This window comes from Hibiscus syriacus, unplaced genomic scaffold (genome assembly GCF_006381635.1).
Source record: "Hibiscus syriacus cultivar Baekdansim isolate YM2019G1 unplaced genomic scaffold, ASM638163v2 tig00113123_pilon, whole genome shotgun sequence".
Taxonomy (NCBI): Eukaryota; Viridiplantae; Streptophyta; class Magnoliopsida; order Malvales; family Malvaceae; genus Hibiscus; species Hibiscus syriacus.
Genome location: NW_024063443.1, coordinates 1,775,909 through 1,790,315, shown reverse-complemented (window position 1 = coordinate 1,790,315; position 14,407 = coordinate 1,775,909). Strand labels below are relative to the sequence as shown.

General features: G+C 36.2%; 1 protein-coding gene across 4 annotated transcripts; it reads left to right on the top strand.

Moving 5' to 3' along the window:
- The first annotated feature begins 1,735 nt into the window (after positions 1 to 1,735).
- On the top strand, positions 1,736 to 14,360 carry LOC120185447 (cysteine--tRNA ligase, chloroplastic/mitochondrial-like). Of its 4 annotated transcripts, none has more exons than XM_039189659.1 (9): positions 1,736 to 2,133; positions 2,271 to 2,334; positions 2,982 to 3,143; positions 3,859 to 4,029; positions 4,674 to 4,955; positions 5,054 to 5,179; positions 13,398 to 13,598; positions 13,799 to 13,900; positions 14,060 to 14,360. In XM_039189659.1, exons 1-9 carry the CDS (start codon positions 1,772 to 1,774, stop codon positions 14,294 to 14,296), a joined length of 1,707 nt encoding a protein of 568 aa, XP_039045590.1. In that variant the 5' UTR covers positions 1,736 to 1,771; the 3' UTR covers positions 14,297 to 14,360. The 4 variants fall into 4 exon arrangements, with proteins under 4 accessions (XP_039045590.1, XP_039045591.1, XP_039045592.1 ...); XM_039189660.1 differs by having other exon boundaries at positions 1,992 to 2,133; positions 2,267 to 2,334; positions 14,060 to 14,359; XM_039189661.1 differs by having other exon boundaries at positions 1,992 to 2,133; positions 2,267 to 2,334; positions 2,948 to 3,143; positions 14,060 to 14,358.
- Positions 14,361 to 14,407: the final 47 nt, after the last annotated feature.

The following is a 14,407-nucleotide window of genomic DNA, read 5'->3' as shown; positions in this document are numbered from 1 at the left end:
TTAGGTGGGTCGGACACCATCTTATCTGATCTGCGTTTTTACCAGAAATATGTCAGGTTCGGGAGTCGGTTACGGTCAAGGAAGGATTAACACTCTTGAACCGCCCTTTCGGTACCAATTAATTTATCGGTTGTCTTAGTTGCAAAAAATCAAAATTTAAATTAAAATTTAACATACCCAATTCAAATTACTGACAATTGATTGATTTGAATACCCTTAAAAGATAAAAACGTTAGATTCATAGCGGAGTATAAAATCGAATTAGGATAACAAGTGTACAAACGTGAGAATAATAAATAAAACAAGAAAAATAGAAAATAACAAAAACGTAAAAAATAATAAAATAATAAAATAAACAAAATGAATAAATGTTAAAAAACAAAGACACAATAAAAGGAAAAAATTAATGGAGTAAAAAAATAAAAAAGGTAAAAGAAATTAAAAAGAAATAAAAATAATGTGTACATATAAGTAGTATTTACTAAAACAAATAAAATAATAATAATACTAAGTAAAACAAATAAAAATAAAGATATCATGTATAAGAAAAAAAATAGAAACAAATAAAATAAGTAAAAATATATATTTATAAATAAATAAAAACAAAATAGAATATTAAGAAAATACATAAAACGTATAAATAAATATTAAGAAAAAATATATACATAGTAAATGGAGAAAAATTAATACATTCATACATACATATATATATATATATATATATATAATGATATAAGATATATATAATAAAAATAATATAATATAAATAAAAAAAGAAGAATATATATAGTTAAATATATATATATATATAGGGGACAAAATTAATATAAAAGTAAAATTAAATGGTAAATTTCAAGGTAAATTAAAGATTAAGATTGACTTAGGAGAATATTAAATACTTTAAAAAATGAACATGCCTCGGGAGTAGATCTAGGTTCGAAACTTCGAAACCCCACCTCTTTTTGGTCATCGGCGCAACCCACGCTTTGGGTTATTCAAACCAAATCTCAAGAAAAATAACATGCTACCTTTTATTTCCTTTTCGAATCGTTTACAATAGCTTTGCCTTTGTATTTTTTCGTGCTTTCCTCTATATCTTGTATGTAAATCGTGTGTTACAAATGGAGAGGATTACATGTATTTATAGTGAAAAAAACTAACTATTTTTAGAATCCTATTAACAATAGAATCCTAATGCAACTAAACTCCTTACTTGGTTGTTGCACGTTTGTTGGTGTGGTTGTTGCTTTAAAAGATATGGTGGTGGAAGAGTCCTCCTAAAATATAAACTCTTGCTAGTTTAATCTTTTAAGAAAATAAGTGTCTACACATACAAATGATTCGGTGTGAGTGTTATGTACCTAAATGACTTTTTAGGCCTAACACAAAAATAAATACATAAATAATGTCTCAAACAACTTTTTAATACGTAAAGAGTTTTTTATTAAAATTAAATGTTTAAAGTTTTTTTCGTTATATTTTTAGGTATTTATCATAAAAAGTTGTTAAATGATATATATCACATTTAAATTTTTTTAAAATAAAATATTATTTAAAAATATTTAAAAAAAATCTAGATGTAATGCATGTCACTTAACGATTTTTTTAATAATAAATACTTAAAAGTATAAAAAGAATTTAAATATTTATTTTTAACTAAATATTATTTAAGTACTAAGAAGTTAATTTTATGTAAAGTTTACATACTTACTTCTATATTTACTTTTTATAGATAACGAGAAAAGCAGGCCCAGGAATCCAAAGGTACCGAATGGGCACTCTCCTGAAGTGCTACAAACCTCTGTTCTCCATCCGATTCTCTCCCTTCCCCAACTCACTCCGCTCGCTCCAATTCAGTACTCGCTCTTTCAATCATCCAAAACGGAGAAATCCAATCCGACGTTGTTTCACCTCCTTGAGCACATCATCACAGCCGCTGATCAATGGCAAAACGGTGGAGCCTGAGATTCCCTCATCGGACCTCTGGCTGCACAACACGATGAGTAAAAAGAAGGAATTGTTTAAGCCCAAAGTTGAAGGTCAAGTTGGGATGTACGTTTGCGGTGTTACCGCTTACGATCTCAGCCACATCGGGCATGCTCGTGTCTATGTTACTTTCGATGTTCTTTACAGGTCTTCCTTTACTCTCTTCCCAATTCCATTTAGTGAATTCTTTTTTTTTCAATTTGAATTTTATTTGTGATTGGATTGTGTACTAATTGGAAATTTTGAATTTGGGTTTTGTGGGTTAAAATTGTGGAATTAGGCAGATATCTTAAGCATTTGGGCTATGAAGTTTGCTATGTTCGGAATTTCACTGATGTAGATGACAAGGTCAGTTTTTGTATATGTTCTTTGTATCTTTTAGCTGCAAAATGTTGTTTTGCTTTTTTATTTCAAGTTGATTTTTTTTAATCGTAGCATGTATAGTGATAAAGCATAAAGTTATGCTCCACCCATTGCAGTAGCAAAAACTGAAACTTAAAAACATAAGTTTGAGTTTATTGCTTTGATCAAGTGTTACTTAAAATATTTTTGAAAGAACAAGGCTAATGATTGAAAGCAAACTTATAAATTAAAGATAAAAAAAGTGAAGACTAGAATGAAATGTTTATTCTAACATAATTATTCTTTATAAAAGTAAAATTATTTTTTTTCTCAAAAAGAAAAAAAACGTTGTTGCTTGCATTCTTACCCGGAAATATTTTTGGAAACCAAAATCAAGCTCTAAAAGTAATAACAAAAGAGTTCCTTAATCTTTAGAGGGCATTTCATTTATTCAGTCGATACTTTTAAGGAACAAATGAGTTAAATTTTTTGTTGTTATTGCTTAATTCAAAATTTCATCTTTAAATTGCTAGTGCTTGGGAAAATGTCTTTCAAATTATTTTCTTTTCCTTCCTTTAAGATTTGGATGCCGACTATTCCCTTTTAATTGACATAACAGGATAGCTGAGTCTGCACTTTTTCAAATTATGTAGATAATTGCTAGAGCAAATGAATTGGGGGAGGATCCGATCAACTTGAGCAGACGGTACTGTGATGAATTCAATCAAGATATGGTGCATCTTCAATGTCTGCCTCCATCTGTTGAACCTCGTGTGTCAGATCATATGCCTCAGATCATTGATATGATCAAGCAGGTAGTTTCTGGACTATTGGTTGTATGTTTTCTTATTCATTGGCAATTAGCATCTCTTCTTTGGCATGCTATATTGGTAATGCCTGCAAAGTTTCTACCTGTAACAATTTTACGTTGCAATGCTGTTTATTGCCACTTTATTGCCTTATGATGGATGTTCTTGATACCTTCAAAAAAGCAGGGAATGATGCGAATTCTCAAAGTAATACACCCTGTTTTAAAATTCTTGGTGTAAATATTTTATAGCAGTATTGACTATAATTCATGATTTTGTTTTTTTTAAAATTCTTGGTGTAAATATTTTATAGCAGTATTGACTATAATTCATGATTTTGTTTATCATTTCATGTCCTTTATGTTAGATTTTTGCTAATCTTTAATGCTTTGCTTGGAAGCTGGAAAGAAAATTGGAAAGATGGAAAATAGTAGTATCATTCCGAATTGGAGTGATTTGTTTTTATTCATGGGTATGGAAAATGATCACCTTTCCTACCGAACAAACCCAAAATTGACTTTATTTCCATTTCTGCACCCTTCTCTTGCTATAATTAGAACCTTTATTTGCAACAGAAGTTCTAATATTGACCTATTTAACTAAGGCTTTGCAATGCCAAGATGGATATTTAGACTTGTATTAACTTATAATTACATTTGTCTGAATTCGTCTGTAGCTGATCTTTTCTTTCTTTTAATCTACAACGTGCTACCTCGAACAGATTGTTGATAATGGATATGCCTACAGAGTTGAAGGTGATGTTTTCTTTGCGGTAGAAAAATTTCCACATTATGGCCAGTTATCTGGGCGGAAAGTAGAAGATAATCGAGCCGGGGAGCGTGTTGCTGTTGACTCAAGGAAGAGAAATCCAGCTGATTTTGCATTATGGAAGGCAAGCTTTATGAGAAATATTATGATACACCTTTGTCATGCGTGGATTATATACTATATAATATATACTACTATCAAAAGTGGAAAATATGTTGCGAGTATCACATAAAGTACCTGACTATCTGTAGATTAAAATTGTAGTTTTTCTTCATTATTCGTACCCAACCAGGTATGCATTAAATGTGAACTTTGCGCAATGTCTCAGCTTGAGCTGTTAAACAGTGGGCGGAGGAAGGAGCCCAGGCTTTCCTAACTGATACCGTAAATGGGAGTGTTGGAATATGTAAAGAAGGGTTTCATGCCACTGAGATAATAAGTAAATATTACATCAAACTGCATTATTTCTTGTTTTTGTTCTAAGTCTCAGTTTTGCAAAATGAATATATATCCCTAAAATCATCCTTAAAGCTCATTATAATAACTTCTTTGGCTGTAAATGTTTAACTATTATAATCAGCTTATGGTTCAATTTAAACTAGTTATTATTGTTTATCTTGAGTTTATGTCAACTTTGCCAGTTTTATATTTTAGATACAGGTGTGTTGAATTTAAAAATAAGAATACTATATGTTATATACCTACCACCAAGTAGGCTTTCTCAGCATGGTATTATTTTTCTTGATTATCATTTGAATATTTTTGCAGTCTGCAAAAGAAGGGGAGCCCTTTTGGGAGAGTCCTTGGGGACCTGGAAGACCTGGATGGCATATTGAGTGCAGTGCCATGAGTGCTGCTTATTTGGGTTACACTTTTGATATACATGGTGGAGGAATGGACCTTGTGTTTCCTCACCATGAAAATGAAATTGCACAAAGTTGTGCTGCATGTAAACAGAGTAATGTAGGCTACTGGATACACAATGGCTTTGTCACTATTGACTCAGAGAAAATGTCCAAATCCCTAGGAAACTTCTTCACGATTAGGCAGGTAGGTTTGCGATGATCTTTGACACATAATTTTACTCTTGATTAAATAATAAGTTCGCTCGGATCTTTATCTTGCTAATCATTTTTACTGTTTCTCAGGTTATAGATCTTTATCATCCACTAGCTTTGAGACTTTTCTTAATGGGAACTCACTATCGATCTCCAATCAACTACTCTGATGTGTTACTTGAAAGTGCTTCAGAACGCCTTTTCTACATCTATCAGGTTACACGGTCTCTCCTTTACTCTCTTTGTTTGCATGTGTGTACCGAGTTGCATAATTATATATTTTTTATAAGAATTTCATGTCTCGTTAAAAACTCCCTTCTTGATTAATGGAGCTAGTAGGGTAGCTCCTTAATCAGCGGAAGGAGGAAAAGAGTGCCTTAGGATTTTATTGAACATAAGAAATTACATAAGATACAACCTGGTAAACACCCTTAACAGAAACAGATAAACAGGGAACAATCCTAAACCACCCATGAACTACAAAAGTAGTTCAGTCAATCTGTCCTATTAACCCATCTAACAACACCTTCGAATACAATAAAAATCAACATTTACAACCAAAAACTAAAATAAACGCCTCTGAATACAGCTGTCGAGCAATTAAGAACCAGCTGGAGGAACAAGTTCTAGTGAAATATCGCAATCTTCGGGGACCCAAGAGTTAGGTTTGAAGGAATGATCAACTTCGTGCACCATGATTTTGAACAAATTATCGTCGACCTTCAACTCCATCAACTCATCAATTCTCCCTTGAGCCTTTGTGAGTATTTGAATTTTAGCCCGATCGAAAGACGATGAAAACTCACAACTGTTGTCGATTGCTACTAATTTGCCCCACTTAGATGCAATGTTTTTGAAAGTATTCCAATTCCAAGCGTGAAAAAGAATGCCTTCGCAGACAACCAGACGCGACGACACTCCACCACTAGGCTCTCTGACCAAGTTTCCACTCTGGAAAACCATTCTGCAAGAGTCTCTAGTTTCTCATCCTTCACTATTCTCAACGAATCGGAGTCTTTAAAAACCATTAGAACATCATTTCCAGCAGCTCTCATTAGCATGAAGCCAACTAGTCCTTTGGCTTGTATTTGGTTAGCAAGATTACCAATTTTGATAAAGTTCTTGCACCACCCCACAAGACAGTTACTCAACACGTGAAGTTTACCTTCATCCACAACACTCTCAACTTCACAGAGTTTATTACTCGGAATATCTTCCATCCCAGCCTTACGTTGAACAACTGTCGAGGATTTTCGCCAATAAGACTGTCGGGGTTTATGTTTAGTCAAAGAGACTCTAATTTTGTTGCCATAAATATGATTACCATTCATCTTAGAAATCGCGTTCCTTGCTTCTTCAATTGCAGCATAGCGAGTAAACCCGAAGCGAACCCCATTCGAGTTCCTTTTATTAAGAATGAAGGCATCAATAACTTGACCGTGTGTGCCAAATATAGATCCAATGCTCTTCCAATGGATCTTCTCTGGAAGGTTTTCCATGAAAATCGTGTAACAACCATTTTTAAACTCGTTATCGATTTTTGGATGGCTTTCCTTCCACCCGTTATGAAACCCTTTTCTTCTCCTTCTCGTCACTTCGAAAAACTTTTCATTGGAATACCCTTTCAAAGTTATCTCCTTGGTTCCATCATGAACAACATCAGCTACAGAAAGAGCTGGTGTTAGCTGTACTAATGTTGCTTTAACGAAGCACTTCTTCAAAGGAATGGTTGATATCCGACTTTCACCTGACCTCGTTGAATATGTTCCCATATTTTGCTGGTTTTGGGGCACCAGAGTGTGTCTGTAAGTAGTATCGTCGGGCTCAACTGTCCAACCAGCCTCACGGGCCAAGGCGGCCAGAATATCATTCATAGCAGCATGCGAGGGAAGAGGGAAGTTACCATATTGTCTCAATCCAACCAGCATACGTTTGGTGAAAGCTCGCCTGTGTCGTTTTCGAGTCTTTGTCCTCTCATTTTCTTTCTCCAATTCACGTTTGTCATTGCCGGAGAAAGATGAAGTGGTTGCACCGGCGTAACCAGAGGTCTTGAAAAACCTACCTCGTACAACTGCATTCTCCTTCAATTCTAATTTCTTTTATTGCCTATTCAAATCTGCTGCTATTACTTTAAGTTTCTTCACTCTCGCTTCTAAATCCTTGGCAGAATCCAGAATAAAATCCATAGTTGCACCACGGCTATATGTTTCAAGAGGGAGTTATGAATTCCTTGACGATGGAGGAGGAACAGCATATGGCCTCACAGAGGAAGCAACCATCGCGTATGTTGAATCGAACCCTCTAAATCGACTGGGCTGAGAGAACGGGGGTTGGGCTTCCATGGTTGTTGAGTTGTAAACTTTCACTGCAAAAGCAACGATTCTAGAGAATAGATACTCGGGTTTTGGTCACGAACAGACGTTGGGTTTAGTGGTGAGGCAGAGTCGAAATCGGACGGCGAGAAGTGGCTTAAATCTGCTGTGGTCGGCGTGTAGATTTGCGGCGAAAGACAGTATTTTTCGCAGAACTAAGGTCAGATCTGAACTCACAGTGAGCAGACGACCATTCCAGGAAAAAAGGCGACACTCGGAGGTCGGAGAATGGCGGCGGACGATGGCGGCAGACGGCGGGCAACAAATGGAGGAGAGAGAACTTTTTTTAAACACACCTGGGATCTAGAGAAATTTAAAATTTGAAATCGCCTGGGTTAGAGAGAAGATGAAGCTTCTCTCACTAACACGTGAACCCATATTATAATGTTACATTTTATATAAAAAAGTTGCATAATTATATGGGGTGAGTCTAAATATACCAAGCAATCTACTAAACCCACCAACTTTTTTATTTTTTTAATAATGGTGTAAGGTATATGGGCGGCAAAGAAATAAAGGTGTAGGGTATATGAGGGACAAAGAAATAAAAATGGGTACTATTAAATCTACCAAGATTTACTAAACCTACCAAGTCAAACCAACTTTTGGTCCTAATAAAAAACCCACTACCTATTAAACAATCATCCACTAAAAACCCATTAAATAAAACCCCATTAAAAAACCCACGACCTATTATTTTAAATCATCCACTATACAAAAATTCATCATAAAAATCAAAGAGAAGGAGGAGCATACGGGAGAGAGAAGAATTGAAGAGAAAAAGAGAAAAAAACATTTCTTGCATTATGTCGGATTTTCGCCGGCGATCGGGATCTCCGATCAACGTTCCGAACAGTGAAAAGTTGCGCAAGGCCAATACGAACAACATACTGAAATCAGGACGATCGGACAGTGAACAGCGGCGGATCGGAGAAAATAAGTCCGAACGGTTATTGGCCTCTTTACGGAGATCGGGATCTCCGATCAACGTTCCGAACGGTGAAAAGTTGCACAAGGCCAACACGAACAACATACTGAAAAATCAGAACGATAGGACGGTGGACGGCGACAGATCGGAGAAAATAAATACGAACGATTATTACCATATTGAAGAAATAAATGAAAAATACTTTAATAAAAAACTTTAATAATAAAAAATACTTTAATAAAAAACTTTAATAAAAAATATAGAAATAATCATTACACCAAACTTTTTGGTAGATTTAGTAAAAGAATTGGTATATTTAGACGGGTACCACTAAAGCTACCAAGATTTATTAAACCTACCATTAAACAATAATTTCCTTTACTACTCATTAAATAAATTCCCCACAAAAAACCCACTATCTATTAACAATCATCCATTACATGATAAATGAAAGAGGAGCAAAAAACGTGAGGTGGGGAGCCATACGTGAGAGAGAGAAAATTGAAGGAAAAAATAGAGAGTAAAAAACATTCTTGCATTCTGTCATATTCTTGCTGGCGATCGGGATCTCCGATCAACGTTCCGAACGGTAAAAAATTGCACAAGGTCAACACGAACAACATACTGAAAAATCAGGACGATCGAACGGTGGACGGTGGCGGATCGGACAAAACAAAAACGTTTTCGTTAAACAAATTTGGAGCAGATCTGAGACTTTTGATCCAATAACCGTAATTTCTAATGACTAGAATGGTGTTTCATGCAAAAAATCAGTCTTATTCCAGTCGTGCGGCACACGTTAACAAAGCTCCCACCTCCCCCCACCGGCGCAAGTTAGCATAACCCATTTGCCCATTTTTATGGGTTAGTCTAAATAAGGTTAGTCTAAATATATCAATTCTTTTACTAAATCTACCAAAAAGTTTGGTGTAATGATTATGTAATGATTATTTCTATATTTTTTATTAAAGTTTTGTATTAAAGTCTTTTTTATTATTAAAGTTTTTTATTAAAATATTTTTCATGTATTTCTTCAACATCGTAATAACTGTTTTGATTTATTTTCTCTGATCTGTTGTCGTCCACCGTCCGATCGTTCTGATTTTTCAGTATGTTGTTCGTGTTGGCCTTGCGCAACTTTTCACCGTTCGGAACGTTGATCGGAGATCTCGACCGCCGGCGAAAATCCAGCATAATGCAAGAATTGTTTTTTTTTCTTTTTTCTCTTTAATTCTTCTCTCTCCCGTATGCTCCTTCTTCTCATCTTTGATTTTTATGATGAATTTTAGTGTGGTGGATGATTTAAAATAATAGGTAGTGGGTTTTTAGTGGGGTTTTATTTAATGGATAGTGGGTTTTTAGTGAATGATTGTTGTTGAAATATGTTTCAATATAACAAATTTAAAGGCAAAATGTTTTTGGATTTGAATTGAATTTATTCAAAGTTTTCAAAAGGTTTCAAAAATAATTCAAAGTACATTAAAAATTCGGATTTGAGCAAAAATGTTCAAGAGTATCCATACCCCCATGAAGGCTAAAATTCCAGAATGCTCATAGGGTACTGATACCCCCTGCAGGGGTATCCATACCCCTGGCTGCAACGACTAGTAACGGCTAGTTAATTTGAATTTATTGAAGGAGTATCGATACCCTATGATGGGGTATCGATACCTTATGATGGGGTACCGATACCCTATGATGGGGTACCGATACCCCCTATTATGGGCAGCCTTTTTTAGTAGAAAAATCATCCCCAAACGGCTCCAAATCATCCCCAAACGGCTCCAAAACATCCCCAACGACTATATACGACTTCAAACACATTCCAAGCTATAAATACAAGCTAAGGACACTTGAAGAAGTAAGAGAACAATTATCCAAGTAATTAAACACAAGAGAAGAGTTTTTCATTCTTATTTCATCTTTCTCTTGTAAATATTTTGTTCTTGTGAGCTCAATCTTGTAAACACCTACCCTAGAAAGGTTTTCTTGTTTACATCTTTTATCCTTTTGTAAATGGGAAATGTTCTAGCTTATCCCGTGTAAAAACTAGGGAAAGGTTCTAGTTTAGCCCGGAAAAATTAGAGAGTTGTAAGGTTATCTCTGTCCTCAAAAGAAACAAATTAGTGAATTTGTTGGAAAATCCTTGGTGAGGAGCTAAGGTAGTGAATGTAGACTTGGTTGAGAGTCGAACCACTCTAAATCACTATTCAATTTTTTTATCTTTCAATCTCCTTATTAGTAGTACCCATTTTTATTTCTTTGTCGCCCATATATCCTACACCTTTATTAAAAAAATAAAAAAGTTGGTGGGTTTAGTAGATTGCTTGGTATATTTAGACTCACCCCATATAATTATGCAACTTTTTTGACATAAACTGTAACATTATAATGTGGGTTTACGTGTTAGTGAGAAGCTCCATCTTCTCTCTAAACCAGGCGATTTCAATTTTCTCTAGATCCCAGGTGTGTTTTAAAAAGTTTTCTCTCTCCTCCGTTCGTTGCCCACCGTCCGCCGCCGCAGTCAGCCGTCCGCCGCCATTCTTCGACCTCCGAGTGATGTCGTTTTTTCCTGGAATGGTCGTCTGCTCACTGTGAGTTCATATCTGGCCTTAGTTTTGTGAAAAATACTGTCTTTCGCCGCATATCTACATGCCGACCACAACAAATTTAAGCCACTTCCGTCGTCCGGTTTCGACTCTGCCTTACCACTGAACCCAGCGTCTGTTCGCGACCAAAACCCGAGTATCTATTGTCTAGAATCGTTGCTTTTGTAGTGAAAGTTTATAACTCAAACAACCATAAAAGTCCAACCCCCGTTCTCTCAGCCCAGTCGACTTAGAGGGTTCGATTCAACATACGCGGTGGCTGCTTCCTCTGTGAGGCCCTCTGTTGTTCCTCCTCAATCGTCAAGGAATTCACAACTCCCTCTTGAATCATATAGCCGTGGTGCAACTGTGGATTTTCTTTTGGATTCTGCCAAGGATTTAGAAGCGAGAGTGAAGGAACTTAAAGCAATAGCAGCAGATTTGAATAGGCGGGAAAATGAATTAGAATTGAAGGAGAATGCAGTTGTACGAGGTAGGGTTTTCAAGACCTCTGGTTACGCCGGTGCAACCACTTCATCTTTCTCCGTCAATGACAAACGTGAATTGGAGAAAGAAAAGGAGAGGACAAAGACTCGGAAACGACACAGGCGAGCTTTCACCAAACGTATGCTGGTTGGATTGAGACAATATGGTAACTTCCCTCTTCCCTCGCATGCTGCTATGAATGATATTCTGGCCGCCTTGGCCCGTGAGGCTGGTTGGACAGTTGAGCCCGACGGTACTACTTACAGACACACTCCAGTGCCCCAAAACCAGCAAAATATGAGAACATATTCAGCGAGGTCAGGTGAAAGTCGGATATCAACCATTCCTTTGAAAAAGTGCTCCGTTAAAGCAACATTGGTACAACCAACACCAATTTTTTCTGTAGCTGATGTTGTTCATGATGGAACCAAGGAGATCACTTCGAAAAGGTATTCCAATGAAAAGTTTTTCGAAGTGGCGAGAAGGAGAAGAAAAGGGTTTCATAACGGGTGGAAGGAATGCCATCCAAAAATCAGTAACGAGTTCAAAAATGGTTACACGATTTTCATCGAAAACCTTCCAGAGAAGATCCATTTGAAGAGACTTGGATCTATATTTGACACACACGGTCAAGTTATTGATGCCTTCATTCCTAATAAAAGGAACTCGAATGGGGTTCGCTTCGAGTTTATTCGCTATGCTGCAATTTAAGAAGCAAGGAAAACGATTTCTAAGATGAATGGTAATCATATTTACGGCAACAAAATTAGAGTCTCTTTGGCTAAACATAAAACCCGACAGTCTTATGGCGAAAGTCCTCGACAGTTGTTCAACGTAAAGTTGGGATGGTTTTAATAAATCTGACGGTGGACCGCGGCGGATCGAAGAAAATAAATCCGAACGGTTTTTGGCCTTTTTACGATGATCGGGATCTCCGATCAACATTCCGAACGGTGAAAAGTTGCGCAAGGCCAACACGAACAACATACTGAAAAATAAGAACGATCGGACGGTGGACGGCGACAGATCGGAGAAAATAAATCCTAACGGTTATTACCATGTTGAAGAAATAAATGAAAAATACTTTAATAAAAACTTTAATAATAAAAAAGACTTTAATAAAAAAATAGAATAATCATTAGTCCAAACTTTTTGGTAGGTTTAGTAAAAGAATTGATATTAGATTAACCCATAAAAATGGGCAAATGGGTTATGCTAACTTGCGCCGGGTGGGGAAGGTGGGAGCTTTGTTAACGTGTGCCGCACGGCTGAAATGAGATTGATTTTTTGCATGAAACACCATTCCAGTCATTGGAAATTACGGTTATTGGATCAAAAGTCTCAGATCTGCTCCAAATTTGTTTAACGAACACGTTTTTGTTTTCTCCGATCCGCCACTGTCACCGTCCGATCGTCCTAATTTTTCAGTATGTTGTTCGTGTTGACCTTGTGCAACTTTTCATTGTTCGAAATGTTGATCGGAGATCCCGATCGCCGGCAAGAATCTGGCAGAATGCAAGAATGTTTTTTTTTCTCTATTTTTTCCTTCAATTTTCTCTCTCTAACGTATGGCTCCCCACCTCACGTTTTTTGCTCCTCTTTCATTTATCATGTAATGGATGATTGTCAATAGATAGTGGGTTTTTTTGTGGGGAATTTATTTAATGGGTAGTGGAGGAAATGATTGTTTAATGGTAGGTTTGGTTAATTTTGGTAGTTTTATTAGTACCCATTATATGAAGCTGTACAAGTTGGACTAATAAATCTCGTCAATCATATTTTTTTCTGAAAAGATTTTATTGCTGTCTGGATTAATCTGCCACAGTTATAGCATTATAGGGCATAGCAATACCTTGTATATGGTTTCTGATGACTTGAATTTCAGAATTGAGACAGGCAACAACTTAAAACTGTTTTTTTTTATTATTTGCAACAATAGGCATTGTATACAAACAAAACTGGGAGATATTTTAGCTTCTTTGATACGATATTTTTGTTGATTTCGATTTGATGAATAGTATTTTCTGCTGTCATTTGTGCTATGATCCAATTGGCTGCAGACGCTACATGATTGTGAAGATATTTTGAGCCAGCATGACAAAGGGCTTCAGGAATTCATTCTGCCTGAGATTTCTAATGTCATCAACAAGTTCCATAACGACTTTTTCGCTTCCATGTCGGATGATCTCCACACGCCAGTTGTCTTGGCAGCATTATCTGACCCATTGAAAACCATCAATGATCTACTTCATACGCGTAAGGTATCAGGTTTCAAGACAGTTGATTAAATTTTTTTTTATAGAACTTCAAAGCGCTTCTCTGTAGTTTAACCATAAGCAAAGCATGGCCCCAAACATATGAATCATATATCACTCTTTTCTACCTGAATCATTCCAAGGATGAATGCAAGATTCCATATTTTATGAACCCATTTTGTTGGTTAAAATCTGTGATCTTTCAGGGGAAGAAGCAGGCGAAGCGGATAGAATCGGTCGCTGCTCTAGAAAAGACAATCAGGAATATTCTAAATGTAATGGGGCTGATGCCGACAAGTTATTGCGAGGTAAAGACTCGATGTCAAATGTTGCTCTATAGTGCATGTTGCAGACTAACAGCTAAATTTTTTGTGTTTGATATCAATATTTTATGAGCTATTGCATAATCTCCTCTCTTATGCTGTTGTCCTGTATTTTATTCACCATGAAACTATCTGAACCTGCAGGCACTGCAGCAGTTGAGGGTAATGGCGCTGAAGAGGGCAAAGTTAACAGAAGGCGAAATATTGCAGAAAATCGAGGAAAGAACCGAGGCAAGAAAGAAGAAAGAGTACGAAAAATCAGATGCAATTAGAAAAGATTTGGCTGTTCTTGGAATTGCTCTGATGGACTCCCCAAACGGCACAAGTTGGAGGCCTGCCATTCCACTAGCATTGCAGGAGCAGCAAGTGGCTTCTTCCTAAAATTGACATTTGGTTTCAAGTTATTATTTATTTTGTCAAAACCCTTGCAACTTACCAAGGAGATACATTTTAATTCTAATAAAGTTCCTAGTTTTGGACACCCAAATACAA

Bases quoted from the DNA above. Each gene is read 5' to 3' on its own strand.
- LOC120185447 (XM_039189659.1), top strand. From the start codon at position 1,772: ATGGGCACTCTCCTGAAGTGCTACAAACCTCTGTTCTCCATCCGATTC. The intron at 5,180-13,397 runs GTTACACGGTCT...AATTGGCTGCAG, and splicing joins GCCTTTTCTACATCTATCAG to ACGCTACATGATTGTGAAGA. The intron at 13,901-14,059 runs GTAAAGACTCGA...CTGAACCTGCAG, and splicing joins TGCCGACAAGTTATTGCGAG to GCACTGCAGCAGTTGAGGGT.